At 50.7% G+C, this 16,072-nt stretch overlaps 1 protein-coding gene across 1 annotated transcript in view; it reads left to right on the top strand.

Annotated features, from left to right (window-relative positions):
• The first annotated feature begins 116 nt into the window (after nt 1-116).
• SDHA (succinate dehydrogenase complex flavoprotein subunit A) overlaps nt 117-16,072 on the top strand; it is a 33,250-nt gene continuing 17,294 nt past the window's right edge. Inside the window, exons 1-4 of the mRNA XM_060247744.1 lie at nt 117-322; nt 9,298-9,493; nt 11,324-11,485; nt 13,230-13,373. Coding sequence (XP_060103727.1) covers nt 117-322; nt 9,298-9,493; nt 11,324-11,485; nt 13,230-13,373 — 708 coding nt within the window. The remainder of the gene's footprint in view (nt 323-9,297; nt 9,494-11,323; nt 11,486-13,229; nt 13,374-16,072) is intronic.

Here is a 16,072-nt window from a genome sequence, read left to right on the forward strand (position 1 = left end):
ACGCCCCTCTCCCGCGGGTGGGGCGGAGCGAGTCACTCCGTCATCCCGTCGGGGGAGGCGCCTCCTTCGCGCACGCGCAGTCTGCTGAGGGCCGACCCGCTGCCGGCAGGGGCGAAATGGCGGCGGCTGTGAGGGGGTGGCGGCGGCGGCCTTGGCGGGCCCTTCGCTGGGTAAGTGCGCGAGCAGCCCTGGCAGCAGGGGACGGGGCCACCCTCTCCGGCGGGAGGAGCGAAGAGGCTCGGCCGAGGGAACCGGGTCTCGCTTGCTCTCCTTCCGAAGGGCTCATTAGCTCCCCGCTTAGTTCTCACGACGCCCCCGTGAGGTAGGTCAGGCTCGCCCAAGGTCACGACTGCGCTTTGTGGTGGAGGGGGATTCGAACCCGCAGCTCTCCTCCTCGCGGCTGCAGACCTCCCTCGCCCGCCTCTTCCCTCCAAGGAGCTCAGGAGAGGCTGCTTCCACCCTCACAGCAACCCTGCGAGGGAGAAGAAGATATTGGATTTATACCCCGCCCTCCGCCCCGAATCTCAGAGCGGCTCACAATCTCCTTTCCCTTCCTCCCCCACAACAGACACCCTGTGAGGTGGGTGGGGCTGAGAGAGCTCTGACAAAAGCTGCCCTTTCAAGGACAACTCCTGCAAGAGCTATGGCTGACCCAAGGCCATGCCAGCAGCTACAAGTGGAGGAGTGGGGAGGTGAGGCCATTTCTGGCTGGCTGATAGAATTACCCTTGGTAGGAAATCTGTCATCTCCATCTCTTCTGTAGGTAGATAATGCCATGAGTGAATACTTCCTTTTTAGGGGAGGGGGAGAATTCTCTGTATGTGGAAAGCTAAGTGTTGGGAAGAATTATTCTAGCAAAGCTTTTTTTTTGTGTCTTGCTATTTTTCTGTGTGAAGAATTTCCCCCCGTGGAGCAGCATTTACAGAATTGTCCTAAGCAGATCTACTCAAAATCCACCTGAAGTCTACTCACTAGGGCTTACTCCCAGGAAAATGGTCTTAGGAATGTACTGTTAATCATGTAACTATCTTCTCTACAGTGGTACACATGGGTTTATATCCTTGTCAAGAATTGGGTCTGTATCTAGTTGGGTATGTGAGATGTCAGGTTCTTGTGCCAAGAAAAAGTACTCTTCTCATGCACCAGAGACCTAAGTTTGGTCTTCCTTGTGACATGCAAATGGTCAGGTAGTGAAGTTTATTTAGAGGCACATGAATATTGTACTACTCAAAACAGCTTTCACACAGTAGGTGTTCCTTCCGTTTCTGATAATCAGTGCAGAAGTGCAAATATTTATGGAGGAACTAATAGTAGCACGTGCCTGTGAAACTTAATCCTGACAATGCAGAAGTTCTCTGGGTTAGTAGAAAGGAAGACCAGGGGCTTGAGATAATCTCCTGTCTCGGATAGAGTTATACTCCTCTTGAAAAGGCAGGTTCACAGCTTGAGGGTGCTACTTGACACAGCAGTCTCCTTTGAAAACCATGTGCCTGGAATGTTTTTGCTCAGCTTTGACTGCTGCATCAGTTGCATCCGTTCTTGGGTGGGTCAGTCAGATCTAGCCACAGTGACCCATGCATTATTAGTTACATCCAGACTGGACTAGTACAGTGTGATCTAGTTCGGGCTACTTTTGAAGAGTGTTTAGAAGCTGCAGCTTGTTCAGAATCCTGTGGCTAGACTGCTGTCGGGGCCGACTACTGGAGGACATACAACCCCAATGCTGCAGCAATTTCACTGGCTGCCAGTCTGCTCCAGAGCCCAAGCCAAAATGTCGTTTTTGACCTTTAAAGCCCGACATGGCTCAGGAATGGCGTTATCTTCTCCTGTCCCACCAGTCGAAGCAGCTCTCTTGACGGGTACGCATGAAGGGGCTTTTTCAGTGGCAGCCCAACAGAGGTGGGCCTGGTTCCCTCATTTTCAGTCTTTAGGCAGCAGTAGAAGGTAGCCTTATTTAGGACTGAATTTTATTAAATTAATTCTAAATTGTGATTTTTAAAAATGGGGTTTTATGTACTTTATGTTGTGTATTGCATTTGTGTTGTCAGTGTCAAGCATTAGATCTCAAAGTAACCAGTCCTTGAATTGTGAAACAAAGTTTGGTTTATTGATAATCCATGTGGCTCAGCCGAGCTAGGTATTGGAACTGATACAGTGTAACAGTAAAATGCATACTTAAAGATGGCACATCAAAGGTTCTATAAACAATTCTACATTCTCTAAACAATTCTACATTCACGTGTGAAACTTCTCACTGTAACTTCCTTATCTCTACTGGTTGGCGTGTCCTGGGTTCCAGCCTTGCTGGTGTGGGAATTAGTCCCAGGAGGTTTTATCTTCTATGAGTACATTCCTGCATTTGTTAGTAAAAGCGAAAGGAGCAGGGGCGGGGTTTGCTACTTTGATGTGCATAGCTCAATTCATGGTTAGTACCATTTCTATATTCTGGCAACTAAAATCAGAAAGGAATAAACAATGCTTGACAGTCAGCCTTTCTAAGGAAAGAAAAGACAGCTGATAAATGTTTTAAAGAAATAAAATAAGTGCAAGTGTTGGTGGCTTAATAGCTGCTTCCCCAAAGGGCTGCGTGAAAGAGTAGACACAAGCACAGAGCCTTGAATTGACCGTTTGAGGGTGCCCAAGATTGTTTTTTTTGCTTGCCTCAGTGCTTTAAGATGCAGTTGCCATAGAACTGATACATTTCCTCAGCCAGAGAAAGCACATTACAGTGCTTTGGTAACTGCCATCATGACTTACTCTTTGTTCCTCTGACATTAGAGAGCATACAGATTCAGCCACCGTAAATACTGAGCCCTGTTGGATCAGACCAATAGTCCAAGTCCAGCATCCTGTCTCACACAGGGGCCAGCCAGTTCCTCTGGAGGACCACCAACAGGATGTAGAGACCAAGGCCTTCATAAGAACATCAGAACAATGACTGAAGTGTGACGTGAAAGAGGTTTACAAAATTATGCATGGGATTGAGAAGGTAGAGAAAGTACTTTTCTTCCTTTTTCACAAAAGAACTCATGATGAAATTGATGAGCAGTAGATTTAGAACAGATAAAAGGAAGTAATTCTTCACACAAAGAGTAATTAACATGTAGAATCCACTACTGCAGGAAGTGGTGGCAGCTACAAACATAGCTTTAGGAGGGAATTGGATAAACATATGGAGTAATGTAATGTAATGTAAAATTTTATTTATATCCCGCCCTCCCCGCCGAAGCAGGCTCAGGGCGGCTAACAGCATTTCAGGTAAACAATAGTAATAAAAACATTAAATTCACATTAAAATTCACATTAAAATCAGTCAATAATCAATAATTAATTAAAACATTCCTAAGTCAACATTGGCGGTAAACGTTACTAATCTGGCGGTAAACATTAATTCAGTTATTGGTGAACGCCTGTTTGAAGAGGGCGGTCTTGCAGGCCCTGCGGAACTGGTCTAAGTTCCGCAGGGCCCGCACCTCCTCTGGGAGTTGGTTCCAGAGTTGTGGGGCCGCAACAGAAAAGGCCCGGGTGCGGGTGCTTTGAAGTTTAACTTCTTTTGGCCCAGGGATATTCAGTCTGCTTTTCCCCACTGACCTCAGTGCTCTCTGGGGCTCATATGGGGAGAGACGGTCCCTCAGGTAGGTCGGTCCTTGGCCATATAGGGCTTTAAAGGTTATGACCAGCACTTTGTACTGGATCCGGTATACGATTGGCAGCCAGTGCAGTCCGCGCAGCCCTGGCCGTATATGCTCCCATCTTGGGAGACCAAGTAGCAGCCTGGCCGCCGCGTTCTGCACTAGCTGCAGCTCCCGGGTCCGGTACAGAGGCAGCCCCATGTAGAGAGCGTTACAGTAGTCCAATCTTGAGGTGACCGTCGCGTGGATCACCATTGCTAGGTCCTGACGCTCTAGGAAAGGGGCCAGCTGCCTCGCCCGCCTCAGGTGGAAGAAGGCTGATTTGGCAGTGGCTGTTATCTGGGCCTCCATTGATAATGAAGGCTCCAGTAAGACGCCCAGGCTCTTTACCCGCTGCGCCGTCTTCAGCGGCGCCTCGTCAAAGGCCGGGAGAGATATTTCCTTCCCCAGAGTGCCACGACCCACATGGAGAACCTCTGTCTTCGCTGGATTTAACTTCAGCCCACTCAGTCTAAGCCACGTTGCAACAGCCCGCAAAGCCTGATCCAGGTTCCCCGGGGCGGAGGCGGGCCGGCCGTCCATTAGTAGATAGAGCTGGGTGTCATCTGCGTATTGATGGCAACCCAGCCCAAATCTCCGGGCAATCTGGGCGAGGGGGCGCATATAGATGTTGAATAACATCGGGGAGAGAACTGCTCCCTGGGGCACCCCACAGTCTAGTGTGCGCCTCTGGGATCGCTCACCCCCAATCGCCACCCTCTGTCCCCGACCCATGAGGAAGGAGGAAAGCCATTGTAAGGCTAGCCCCTCAACCCCTATGTCGGCGAGGCGGTGGATCAGCAACCGATGGTCGACTGTATCAAACGCAGCCGACAGATCTAATAACATCAGTATTGCCGCACCGCCTCGATCCAGTTGCCGCTGGAGGTCGTCCACCAAGGCGACCAGGACCGTCTCCGTCCCGTGGCCCGGTCGGAAGCCAGACTGGCACGGGTCTAAGACAGAAGCGTCATCTAGAAATCTCTGTAGCTGTAACGCCACTGCCCTCTCGATAATTTTACCTAAAAATGGTAAATTGGACACCGGTCGGTAGTTTGCCAATTCGGCCGGGTCTGCTGTAGGTTTTTTCAAGAGGGGCCGGACCAAGGCCTCTTTCAGAGGCGCTGGAAAATGCCCCTCTAAGAGGGATCTATTTATGATGTCCTGTAGAGGACATCTAAGCTCCCTCTGGCAGGATTTAATCAGCCAAGAGGGGCAAGGGTCCAAATCACATGTTGTTGGGCGAGCAGCAGAGAGAATTCCATCGACTTCCTCCAGGCTGAGTGGGTCGAAGTGGTCCAGTACTAAATCTGAAGACAGGCGCGGAGCCTCAGTTTCACTTACTGTGTCTAATGTGATAGGCAGGTCTTGGCGGAGCGATGAGATTTTATCTGCAAAATATTTCGCAAATGCCTCACAGCCTATTTCTAATTCCCTAATATTTGGTTTGCCTTGTGGCAATGTTATAAGATCTCCAATTACTCTAAACAATTGTGCTGGGCGCGATTTTGCAGATGCAATCTTGGCTGCGAAGTATTCTTTCTTTGCAGCCTTGACTGCCATCTCATAAGACCTCATAAGCGTTCTATAGGATGTTCTCGTCGCTTCGTCCCGAGTATGCCTCCACCGTCTCTCTAGTCGTCTGAGCCCTTGTTTCAGCTGGCGTAACTCCAAGGTATACCATGGTGCCAGCCTCTTGCGAGGGCGCAGAGGGCGCCGAGGTGCAATTTCATCGATAGCCCTGGATAGCTGGCCCTGCCAGACTTCCACCAGGTCATCGAGAGAATTGCCAGTGGGCCAGGGATCCCTCAGGGCTGTTTGGAACCGTTCCGGGTCCATCAAGCCCCGGGGGCGAGCCAAAATAGGCTCTCCGCCCATACAGGGTTGGGGCAACGTCTCCATACGGGCCTTAAGGGCTAGGTGGTCCGACCATGGAACCGCTTCAGCCGCGATATCGTTCACCAAAATCCCGGATGCAAAGATCAGGTCTAATGTGTGCCCGGCCTGATGCGTGGGAGTTGAGAGAGCCCCAGTGTCGCCATGGAAGACACTAGGTCCATCGCCTGAGTGGAGGCCGTGTCATCGGCATGGACATTGAAGTCACCCAGGACCATAAGCCCCGGGAACTCCAATGCCCAGCCCGCCACTGCCTCCAATAGTGATGGTAAGGCGCTGGCTGGTGCGTTGGGCGTACGGTACACCAGCCAGATCGCCAACCCCTCTCCAACATCCCACGTCAGGCCGGCACATTCAATGCCATCGATCCTTGGAGCCGGGAGAGCCCGAAAGGTGTAATCCTCCCGTATGAACAACGCTACCCCTCCCCCCCGCCCGTTATTCCGTGACTGGTGAAAGACCGAGTAGCCTGGGGGGGTCATCTGGGAGAGAGCTACTGTCTCTCCGTCCCGCACCCAGGTCTCGGTCACGCAAGCCAGGTCCACATCCTGTTGGAGTAGAAACTCCTTGAGGGTCGAGGTCTTGTTGTTAATAGACCTGGCGTTGCATAACACCAGTGACGGAGACGGGCATTTCCTCTTGGTCCCACTACCTACCACCGTTGGGATGGGAAGTAGACTAGAAGAAGGAGTAGAGGTCTGTCAGTGGCTATTAGCCACAAGGTTATAGATGGATCTCTGTCTGGGGCAGCAATGTTCTGTATTCTTGGTGTTTGGGGGGGGCAGTGGGAGGGTTCTAGAACAGGGGTGGCCAACGGTAGCTCTCCAGATGTTTTTTGCCTACAGCTCCCATCAGCCCCAGCCATCAGCCATACTGGCTGGAGCTGATGGGAGTTGTAGGCAAAAAAACATCTGGAGAGCTACTGTTGGCCACCCCTGTTCTAGAGTTCTGGCCCCAGTGGTGGACTCCTGATGACACCTGGGCTTTGACCACTGTGAAACCACGTTGGACTGGATGGGCATGGCTTCTGTTTGGTGTAGTGGTTAAGTGTGTGGACTCTTATCTGGGAGAACTGGGTTTGATTCCCCACTCCTCCACTTGCAGCTGCTGGAATGACCTTGAGTCAGCCATAGCTCTCGCAGAGTTGTCCTTGAAAGGGCAGCTGCCGTAAGAGCTCTCTCAGGCCACCTACCTCACAGGGTGTTTGTTGTGGGGGAGGAAGATAAAGGAGACTGTGAGCCACTCTGAGATTCAGGGTGGAGGGCGGAATATAAATCCAATGTTGTCTTCTTCTTATGTCCATCAATCTGAAACAATTCTGTTTGAGGCCAGCGTGAGCTCCTTCCAGCTTCTGATGCTAAACTCTCCTGGGCCCCTTCTCCCCTTAGAGCTTTTGTTCTTCCTCATTGGTAACCAAGGCTGCTTTGTGGCACCTGGCAAGCAGACCTGTCTGTATCCTGCAACTTGTCTGCATTGATTGAGTGACAGAAGGGGCTGTAGGTCTTGCTGGTGGTTGCTGCGGTAACCAAGAATCTTGAGAAGGATGCAGGTTGACAGTTGGCCGTGGGACTTTCTGAGCTGAGCGGAAGCATCTGTTGACTGAAGAAGGAACTCTCTCATGAGACTCATGTTAAATTGAGGGGAGGGGGGATTGATATGGCATTTCAGTGTTGCTCCTCTCACTGTTGGCCAGCAAGAATTGTTACAGTCTATTCTCACTGCTCCAGAAATACTGACGGAGTGTGTAGCATAATTTTAAAACACACAACGGCATTGGAAGTTGGAGGTAGCTTTGCAGGGTCCAGAAGCTTGAGACGCAGCTGTCTAATCCAAGGTTGTGAGTAGCCGCTCATCTGATTTTTGGTGGTGTGGGTGAGAATTGTTTCCAGGCAAGCGTGCTGAGAAACTTTGCAAAGAGCTTGGATTTTGTGGAGATGCGGGCTATGGTGGTGGGAAGCGCCACCAAGTTGCAGCCGGCATATGGCGACCCCGTAGGGTTTTCAAGGCAAGAGACGTCAGAGGTAGTTGGCCATTGCCTGCCTCTGTGTAGTGACCTACAAATAGTTGTCCTTGAAAGGGCAGCTGCCGTAAGAGCTCTCTCAGGCCACCTACCTCACAGGGTGTTTGTTGTGGGGGAGGAAGATAAAGGAGACTGTGAGCCACTCTGAGATTCACACACTATTGTCACTACTAGCCAAGGCTTAGCTTGCTTAGCTTCCAAGAGCTGATGAGATTGAACTAGCCTGGGCCATCCAGGTCAGGACAACAAATGGACTAGCAAAGATATTTGTAAGCTAGTAGAACTTTTAACACCAGCAAAGTTTGATTCTGGATATTTGAGTCTACCCAGAATAAAACTTAGTTGGTCTTCAAGGTGCCGCTGGACACAGACTTTGTTCTGCTGCTTCAGACCAACATGGCTGCCCACCCAAATCTGTAAGCTAGGAATACTTGTGAACTTCCAGCATGGGGACTCTAATGTCATTTTCTGTTTTGCTGAATAAAGGCAGGCTGTATCTGTAGACATGAGATGGGAGACTCTTTCCATCCGATACCTATATTGACAAAGTAGATTGCTCTGGTCAGTTTTGCTGGTGTTGATACCTCCTTTTCTAACCTCTGAGGAATGGCGAATTAAAGCTATTACAAATATATGCCTGCAAAATGTAATAGATAAAAGAGCTGGAGCCGTGTACTATCAACGGCCTTTGTTATAATCTAAGAAAATCTTATGCTGCCCAGTGGCACTGCAGGAGGACAAAAAAAAAAAAAAAGATCTGTCTTTAGCTAACAACTTATCCTTAAAATTTGTGACCTTAATTCTAGCCAGTACTTAATATTAGACATTTTAACAATTAAGAAGTCCCTTAAAGGATTTTGAACGGTTTGTGTACTAAGTAAAGGTTTTCTTTTCTGTATTGTAATGGAGTTGGTTGAATCGTACTAAGCAATAAAACAAAAGTAAAGTTATGTTAACATTATCTTAGCAAATAGAATGACAGTAAAACATAATGGCAAATGTCATGAAATGAGACTTTGTATCAAAGGATTTGTTTGTGTTGCAATATATTTTGTTCCTGCTCTTCTGGTTTAGGGCTTGGGTCATATTCTGCAGATTAAACTTTAAAGATGGCTGTTCTATACTGGCATATTAATTTCATCTGGGCAACGTGTTCGTGTTTTGCGCCACAGAGATCTCATTCTTTTAGTTGAAATAAAAACAAGTATAACTGATGTTTGGTCTTGCCCCTTCCCTCATGCAGCTTTTCTTGACAATAGTGTGTGGAAGCTTTACCTGTTGAATTTCTGCCTGCTATTCAGTTCCAGTAAGTTATGTAGTCATGCTTAATAGACAAGCTGGTAAATTCCATGATAGTCTGACAGAACATGCATTCGAGGTTACCGATAACTTTGGGTGAGTGTACTTTGAAGGCTGTGTGTGTATCTATAACACAATATTGAACAGCCATCTGAGTCCCCTTCTTTGGCTACTTCTGCCTTCTGTTAGGCAGGTGACTGGCAACCCAAAAGAGGGTCTTTTTGGTTGTGGCACCAAAATTGTGGAACTCCCTCCCATGGCTTATTGGTCTATCCCCTTCTGTCTCTTTCTCCCCCATGGTTGAAAATTGTTCCGTTTGGCGTTTCCTCAATTACCTCTTCTTCCTGTCCTGTGTTTTAAAATCCTACTTTTGAATGTGTTTGTTTTGGGTTTTAACTGATTTTATGATAGGATGTATAATGTTCTGCTTTTAATTGTTAACCTCATTGACAATACAGTAATGAACATCTCGAGTGGGACCATTCTTGTTAATTTCTCCTTTTTTTCCTTCCTTCGGCAGGGGCCAGCGGCTTGCCAGATCCTTTCTCGTAACTTCCACTTCACAGTTTATGGAAAGAAAAGTGCATCCGCTAAAGTATCAGATTCAGTAAGTTCTGCTTTCTCCTGATTTCTCTGTCCTGTTGTGCTACATGAAAAGGCAAAAAAAACCTTTGGTCACACTTGCTCCTCTAAGAAAGTGTCACCAACTGACGATCCTGGGATAGCTCATTTTTAAAATAGATTCAGGTGGCTATAGCTGTGTTGATCTGAAACAATAGAAAAAGGTTTTGAGTCCAGCGGCACCTCTAAGACCAACAAAATTGTATTCTGGGTATAAGCTTTCATGTGCATGTGTATCTGAAGAAGTGTGCATACACGCCAAAACTTATACCCAGAATAAATTTTAATTTTTAAAATATAATATAATGGTCTAGTTTTTGGGTGTTGTGCACAATAATGCACGCTAGCTAAATTGCTAGAGCAGAGCTCAACAAAATCTAGCTGCCAACTCTCTAAAGACTGGAATGAGACTGGCTTCTAAATACTTGAGCTGGGTTGTAGAGCTAAACGAAGTTTTGTCTCACGCATGAAACCACATAGGAGGCTGCTGTATACTGAATCAGGCACTGATGAAGCCTTCAGCTGCTCAGGTTCGGCAGGGTCATGTGCCCTCCTGCTGACTGTTGAATGGAGCGTGATAAAACACAGACATGAAGCTGCCTTAACCAACCAATCTGCCCACCAACATCTTTTGGCCATCTCTGGCCCAAAGGATGTCTGTCTGGCCTTGACCAGGGCCACGGCCTTTTTGGCCCTGACTCCAACCTGGTGGAATCAACTCCCTATGGAGATACGGGCCCTACCGGATTTGTTACCTTTCTGTATGATCTGTAAGACGGAGGTGTTACGCCGGGCGTTTGGTTGAGGCAAGTGGGCGTCTTTCTCCTCATTGCCTATACCAGGGGTCCTCAAACTTTTTAAATAGGGGGCCAGTTCACTGTCCCTCAGACCGTTGGAGGGCCGGACTGCCATTACTGTACAAGGCCGCGGGCCGTCAGTTCTCCGTCTTCTGCATCTCTCTCCCTTCCCCACACCACACACCCCGGCCTAGGAACTCACCTCACCTCGGTATCACCTCACACTCTGTCTCCGCCGCCTCAGCCCAGTGCTGGAAGTGTGCGTTGCTAACACGAGTTTAGGTCGAACGTCACTTCTGGTCTGATTTTGCCATAACCCGGCGGGCCGCATAAACGTCCTCAGCGGGCCGCAGTTTGAGGACCCCTGGCCTATACCATCTGCTATCCTCCCCCACAGTGATCTGTTATCTGAATTATTATATCTGGGCCATTGATTATATTCCAACCTGCACTATGAGCTTGCCCGCCTTTGTTATATAGTACTATAATAATAATAATAATAATAATAATAATAATAATAATAATAATAATAATAATAATAATAATAATTTTATTTTTATATCCCGCCCTCCCCCGCCAAAGGCGGGCTCAGGGCGGCTCACAGACATGGAATACCATGATTTAAATAAAACAATGTAGAATGTTGTTTGCTTTTAATTGTATTTTATTGGTTTTATTGTATTTGACTGGTATTGTATTGTATTTGATTGGTTTTGAGCCCATTTGGGAAAGGGTGGAATATAGATTTACCTAAATAAATAAATAAATATTATCAAGGTCAGTCTTGTCTACTCAGACTGGCAGTGGCTCTCCAGGGGTCTCAAGCTGAGGTCTTTCCCCTCGCCTACTGCCTGGTCCTTTTCACTGGAAATGCCAACGATTGAACCGAGGACAATCTGCATGCCAAGCAGAGGCTCTACCTCTGAGCCCCAGCCTCTCCCGAAGGCCTGTGCTAGAGGTTTCATTTTCTGGGGCATTGTAGATGCCGCGAGAGTTCATCTTTATTTCTCCTTCTCTAGATTTCAACTCAGTATCCTGTCGTGGACCATGAATTTGACGCCGTGGTGGTGGGCGCAGGCGGTGCAGGGCTGCGAGCTGCATTTGGCTTGTCCGAGGCTGGCTTTAACACAGCATGTGTTAGCAAGCTCTTCCCTACCAGGTCCCATACTGTCGCTGCACAGGTAAGAAACCTTTGCTTTCCAGTCTGGAGTCATCATTTAGGAAGTGGGAGGAGCCAGATGCCCTCAGGATTTGGATGCTTGGCACCACTTCTAGAATAGAGGTCAGTTGCTAACAGTTTGGTGTAGTGGTTAAGTGTGCGGACTCTTATCTGGGAGAACCGGGTTTGATTCCCCACTCCTCCACTTGCACCTGCTGGAATGGCCTTGGGTCAGCCATAGCTCTGACAGAGGTTGTCCTTGAAAGGGCAGCTGTTGTGGGGGGAGAAGATATGGGAGATTGTAAGCCGCTCTGAGTCTCTAATTCAGGGAGAAGGGCGGAGTATAAATCTGCAATTCTTCTTAAGAACATGAGAAGAGCCCTGCTGGATCAGACCAGTGGCCCATCTGGTCCAGCATCCTGTCTCACACAGTGGCCAGCCAGATCCTCTGGGGGTCAAACAACAGGGCATGGAGGCCGAGGCCTTCCCCTGATGTTGCCTCCTGGCTCTGGGATTCAGAGGATTAGTGCCTCTGGATGTGAAGGTCCCCTCAGTCACCATGGCTAGCAGCCATTGCTGTCCGTGGACCTGATTCTGGTTTCCTAGGCTTCAGTCATCTATTTTGCGGTGGGTTTCATTTTGCTGAGAGCCAGCATGGTGTAGTGGATAGAGGGCTGGACTAGGACTCTTGTGTGTCTTGGATTCAGATTCACACTTCAGCCTTGGAAGTGCACTGGGTCACCTTGGCCCTGTCACAAACTCTCAGCCTGGCCGACCCCACAGGATTGTTGTGAGCAAATGGAGGAGGGGAGAATGATATTCTGAGTCACAGCTGTGGGGAGAAAAGTGAGATATGAATGAATGAATGTATTGTAAATGCAACTTGCCCCTCTGAAGCCTGATTCTCTTCCAGGTAGTTAACTGATATCTGGGTTTTACTAAGCCATAATTCCTTCCACACAGTCAACTAGGGGTTGGAGGGAAGGACCTCTTCCTGACATGTGACTTTTCTCTTTGTAGTGATTCTCCCCTCCCCCCCCCAGTAAAGGAGGGGGGACCATGTAAGCCTCCTGTGCTGGCTCGAGTAGTAGCAGAAGTTGCTGGTGTTTCTATTAAAAGTAAAATAACATTCCTGGGCTTGTTTAAAGTATTAAAATGCCACTGCAAAAATGATACAATGGAACAAAATTCATGAGGTTGCTAAACTCTTTTGGATGTCTGGCCCTGAACACATTGATTTGTTTGAAGCAGAGAATAGAGCTGGAAGGGACCTTAAGGGTCATCTAACCCAACCTCTGTACAATGCAGGAAATTCACAGTGACACCCCCCCCCCCCAAAAAAAATCCCTCACTGACTCCTCTGGGCACAAAACCTCCAGGATCGTATCCAGGGCGTATCTCTCCTGGAGGAGAATTTCTTTCGGACCCCAGAGTGGCAACCGGTCTTATCCTGGGCATCTAAGAAAGCTGAGCACGGACTCATCCCTTCCCACCCTCCCTCTCATGACCTGCCTGAGTCTGCTTGGGTTCATAAAACTTTACTGTTTAAAGAATGGGCCAGCTTTTCTTAAATGAGAGCAACAGTTGCAAAGTGGCTGCCGCAGATGATCGGAAATCGGCCATTTTAATCTGCCAATGATATGAATGACAGGCCCTTTAAAGTATTTCTCAACGGTGGCTGGACAAACCCATTTTTGCATTCAGGGGCAGAGAGGAACTGAAGGCTCGATATTGCAGGTGGGCCAACGTATGCTTTTACTTTCCAGGGAGGAATCAATGCTGCTCTGGGGAATATGGAAGAAGATAACTGGCGGTGGCATTTCTATGACACCGTGAAAGGCTCGGACTGGCTGGGGGACCAGGATGCCATTCACTACATGACGGAGCAGGCCCCTGCTGCGGTTGTCGAGGTATGAGTAGTAAGATGTTAAATGGGAGCTCTGGCTTTAAAAAGGCCTTTTGGGACTATATTAGTTGTTAAAATAAGCACATATGTCTGAGTCTGTAACCCATTCTTGTATGGCATTGCTGCTAGGGTGGCCAGACCGTCCCGGTCTCCCGGGAAAGTCCCGGTTCTGGCCCCCAATTCCCGGCTCCCGGGCTGGCTATACCGGGACCATTAGAGGTCCTGGTTTAGTCAGCCAGAGAGCCGGGGGCCGCGCGCGCGGGCGGGGAAGGCGGCGAGTGAGGGAGGGAGCGTCCCTGCGCGTGCGCAGGGCAATCGTGGCGGGCCCTGCGCATGCGCGGGGACGCTCCCTCCCTCACTTGCTGCCTTCCCCGCACGCGGGCCTCCAGTGCAGGCGGAGGCCGGGGAGGGCGTCGGACAGGCCGGCGCTGGTCGCTGGAGGGCCTCCAGCGACCAGCGCTGGCCTCTCCGACGCTTCCCCGGCCTCTGCCACCGCCGCAGCGCCCCGCGCGCGGGCCTCCAGTGCAGGCGGAGGCCAGGGAGGGCGTCGGAGAGGCCGGCGCTGGTCGCTGGAGGGCCTCCAGCGACCAGCGCCGGCCTCTCCGACGCTTCCCCGGCCTCCGCCACCGCCGCAGGGAGTGCAGGCGGAGGCCGGGGAGGGCGTCGGAGAGGCCAGCGCTGGTCGCTGGAGGCCCTCCAGCGACCAGCGCCGGCCTCTCCGACGCCTCCCCGGCCTCTCCGCCGCCCTGGAAGCAGGTAAGCAGGGCAGGCAGGGAGGGAGGGGGCCGAAAGCGGGGGGCGGCGGCTGGCGGGAGGGGGCGGCCTTCCTTCCTTCCCTCCCTCCTTCCTTCCTTCCTTCCTCCCTCCTTCCTTCCTCCCTCCCTCCCTCCTTCCTTTCTTCCCCCCTTCCTTCCCTCCCTCCTTCCTTCCTTTCTTCCCTCCTCCCTTCCTTCCCTCCTTCTTTCCTCCCTCCTTCCTTTCTTCCTTCCTCCCTTCCTTCCTTCCCTCCTTCCTTCCCTCCCTCCTCCCTTCCTTCCCTCCCTCCCTCCTTCCTTCCTTCCTTCCTTCCCTCCTTCCCTCCCTCCCTTCCCTCCCTCCCTCCTTCCTTTCTTTCTTTCTTCCTCCCTCCCTCCTTCCTTTCTTCCTTCCTCCCTCCTTCCTTCCCTCCCTCCCTCCCTCCTTCCTCCCTCCCTCCCTCCCTCCCTTCCTTCCCTCCCTCCCTCCTTCCTCCCTCCCTCCTTCCTTTCTTCCCTCCTCCCTTCCTTCCTTTCTTCCCTCCTCCCTTCCTTCCCTCCCTCCTTCCTTCCTCCCTCCCTCCTTCCTTTCTTCCTTCCTCCCTTCCTTCCCTCCTTCCTTCCCTCCCTCCTCCCTTCCTTCCCTCCCTCCCTCCTTCCTTCCTTTCTTCCTTCCTTCCCTCCCTCCCTCTTCCCTTCCTTCCCTCCCTCCTTCCTTTCTTTCTTCCTCCCTCCCTCCTTCCTTTCTTCCTCCCTCCCTCCCTCCTTTCTTCCTTCCTCCCTCCTTCCTTCCCTCCCTCCTTCGTTCCCTCCCTTCCCTCCCTCCCTCCTTCCTTCCTCCCTCCCTCCTTCCTTTCTTCCTTCCTCCCTCCTTCCCTCCTTCCTTCCCTCCCTCCCTCCTTCCTTCCTTCCCTCCCTCCCTCCTCCCTCCCTTCCCTCCCTCCCTCCTCCCTCCCTGCCTCCTTCCTTCTTCCTTCCCTTCCTACCTCCCTCCTCCCTTCCTTCCTTTCTTCCTTCCCTCCCTCCCTCCCTCCTCCCTTTCTTCCTTCCTTCCTTCCCTCCCTCCCTCCCTCCCTCCCTCCTTCCTTCCCTCCCTCCCTCCCTCCCTCCTTTCTTCCTTCCCTCCCTCCCTTCCTTCCCTCCCTCCCTCCTTCCTCCCTCCCTCCTTCCTTCCCTCCTTCCTCCCTCCCTCCTTCCTTCCCTCCTCCCTTCCTTCCCTCCCTCCCTCCCTCCTCCCTCCCTCCTCCCTCCCTTACCTCCCTCCCTCTGGCCACCCCTGAAGTAGACAATACTGACTTTGGTGGACCCAAGCACTGATTCAGTGTAAAGAAGCTTTGTGTTTGTGACTGGACTAGACAATACTGACTTTGGTGGACCCAAGCACTGATTCAGTGTAAGGGAGCTTTGTGTTTGTGTCTTCTGGTGCAATTTTGTTCTCAGATCCTGTATTTACTTCATCAGTATATGGGATAAGGCACTTTCTCAACTGTGCTGCATAATGCAGCCTATTTATTTTGTCCTGTTTTCTCTGTTGGCTCTATCTGCGCCGCCTTCATCACTTTCGGGGTGTGGATCCCCCAGTGGGGTGGTCTCCCGACACCCTCTGCCAGCTGTTTCTGATAGCCCTGTGCCCCCTCTTTCATTTGATATGTGTCCCGTGCGGGTGCCACCCTCCCGCCGGGAGATGCCGCAAAATGAGCCCCCTTGAGGCTTATGGCGGCAGGGCTCGGGGGAAGCGAGCTAGACTGCTGTTCTTTTGAGGGGTTATAGAGTGTTTCGAGCCTGTCCCTGTGGCATCGGTCCCATCGTTGTGGGGCCCAGGGGGCCGGTGCAGCTGCATGCTGAAGCAGCCTGTCGGTCACTTCTGGGTTCCTGTCCTGCATCTCGACCTGTGTTATTAGTGCCAGGCTGCTTCGGCGGTGGCATGACATCACCGGAGGTGCCGTCACTTCCTGTTTCCGGCAGGTGG

This window comes from Heteronotia binoei, chromosome 10 (assembly GCF_032191835.1).
Source record: "Heteronotia binoei isolate CCM8104 ecotype False Entrance Well chromosome 10, APGP_CSIRO_Hbin_v1, whole genome shotgun sequence".
Taxonomy (NCBI): domain Eukaryota; kingdom Metazoa; phylum Chordata; class Lepidosauria; order Squamata; family Gekkonidae; genus Heteronotia; species Heteronotia binoei.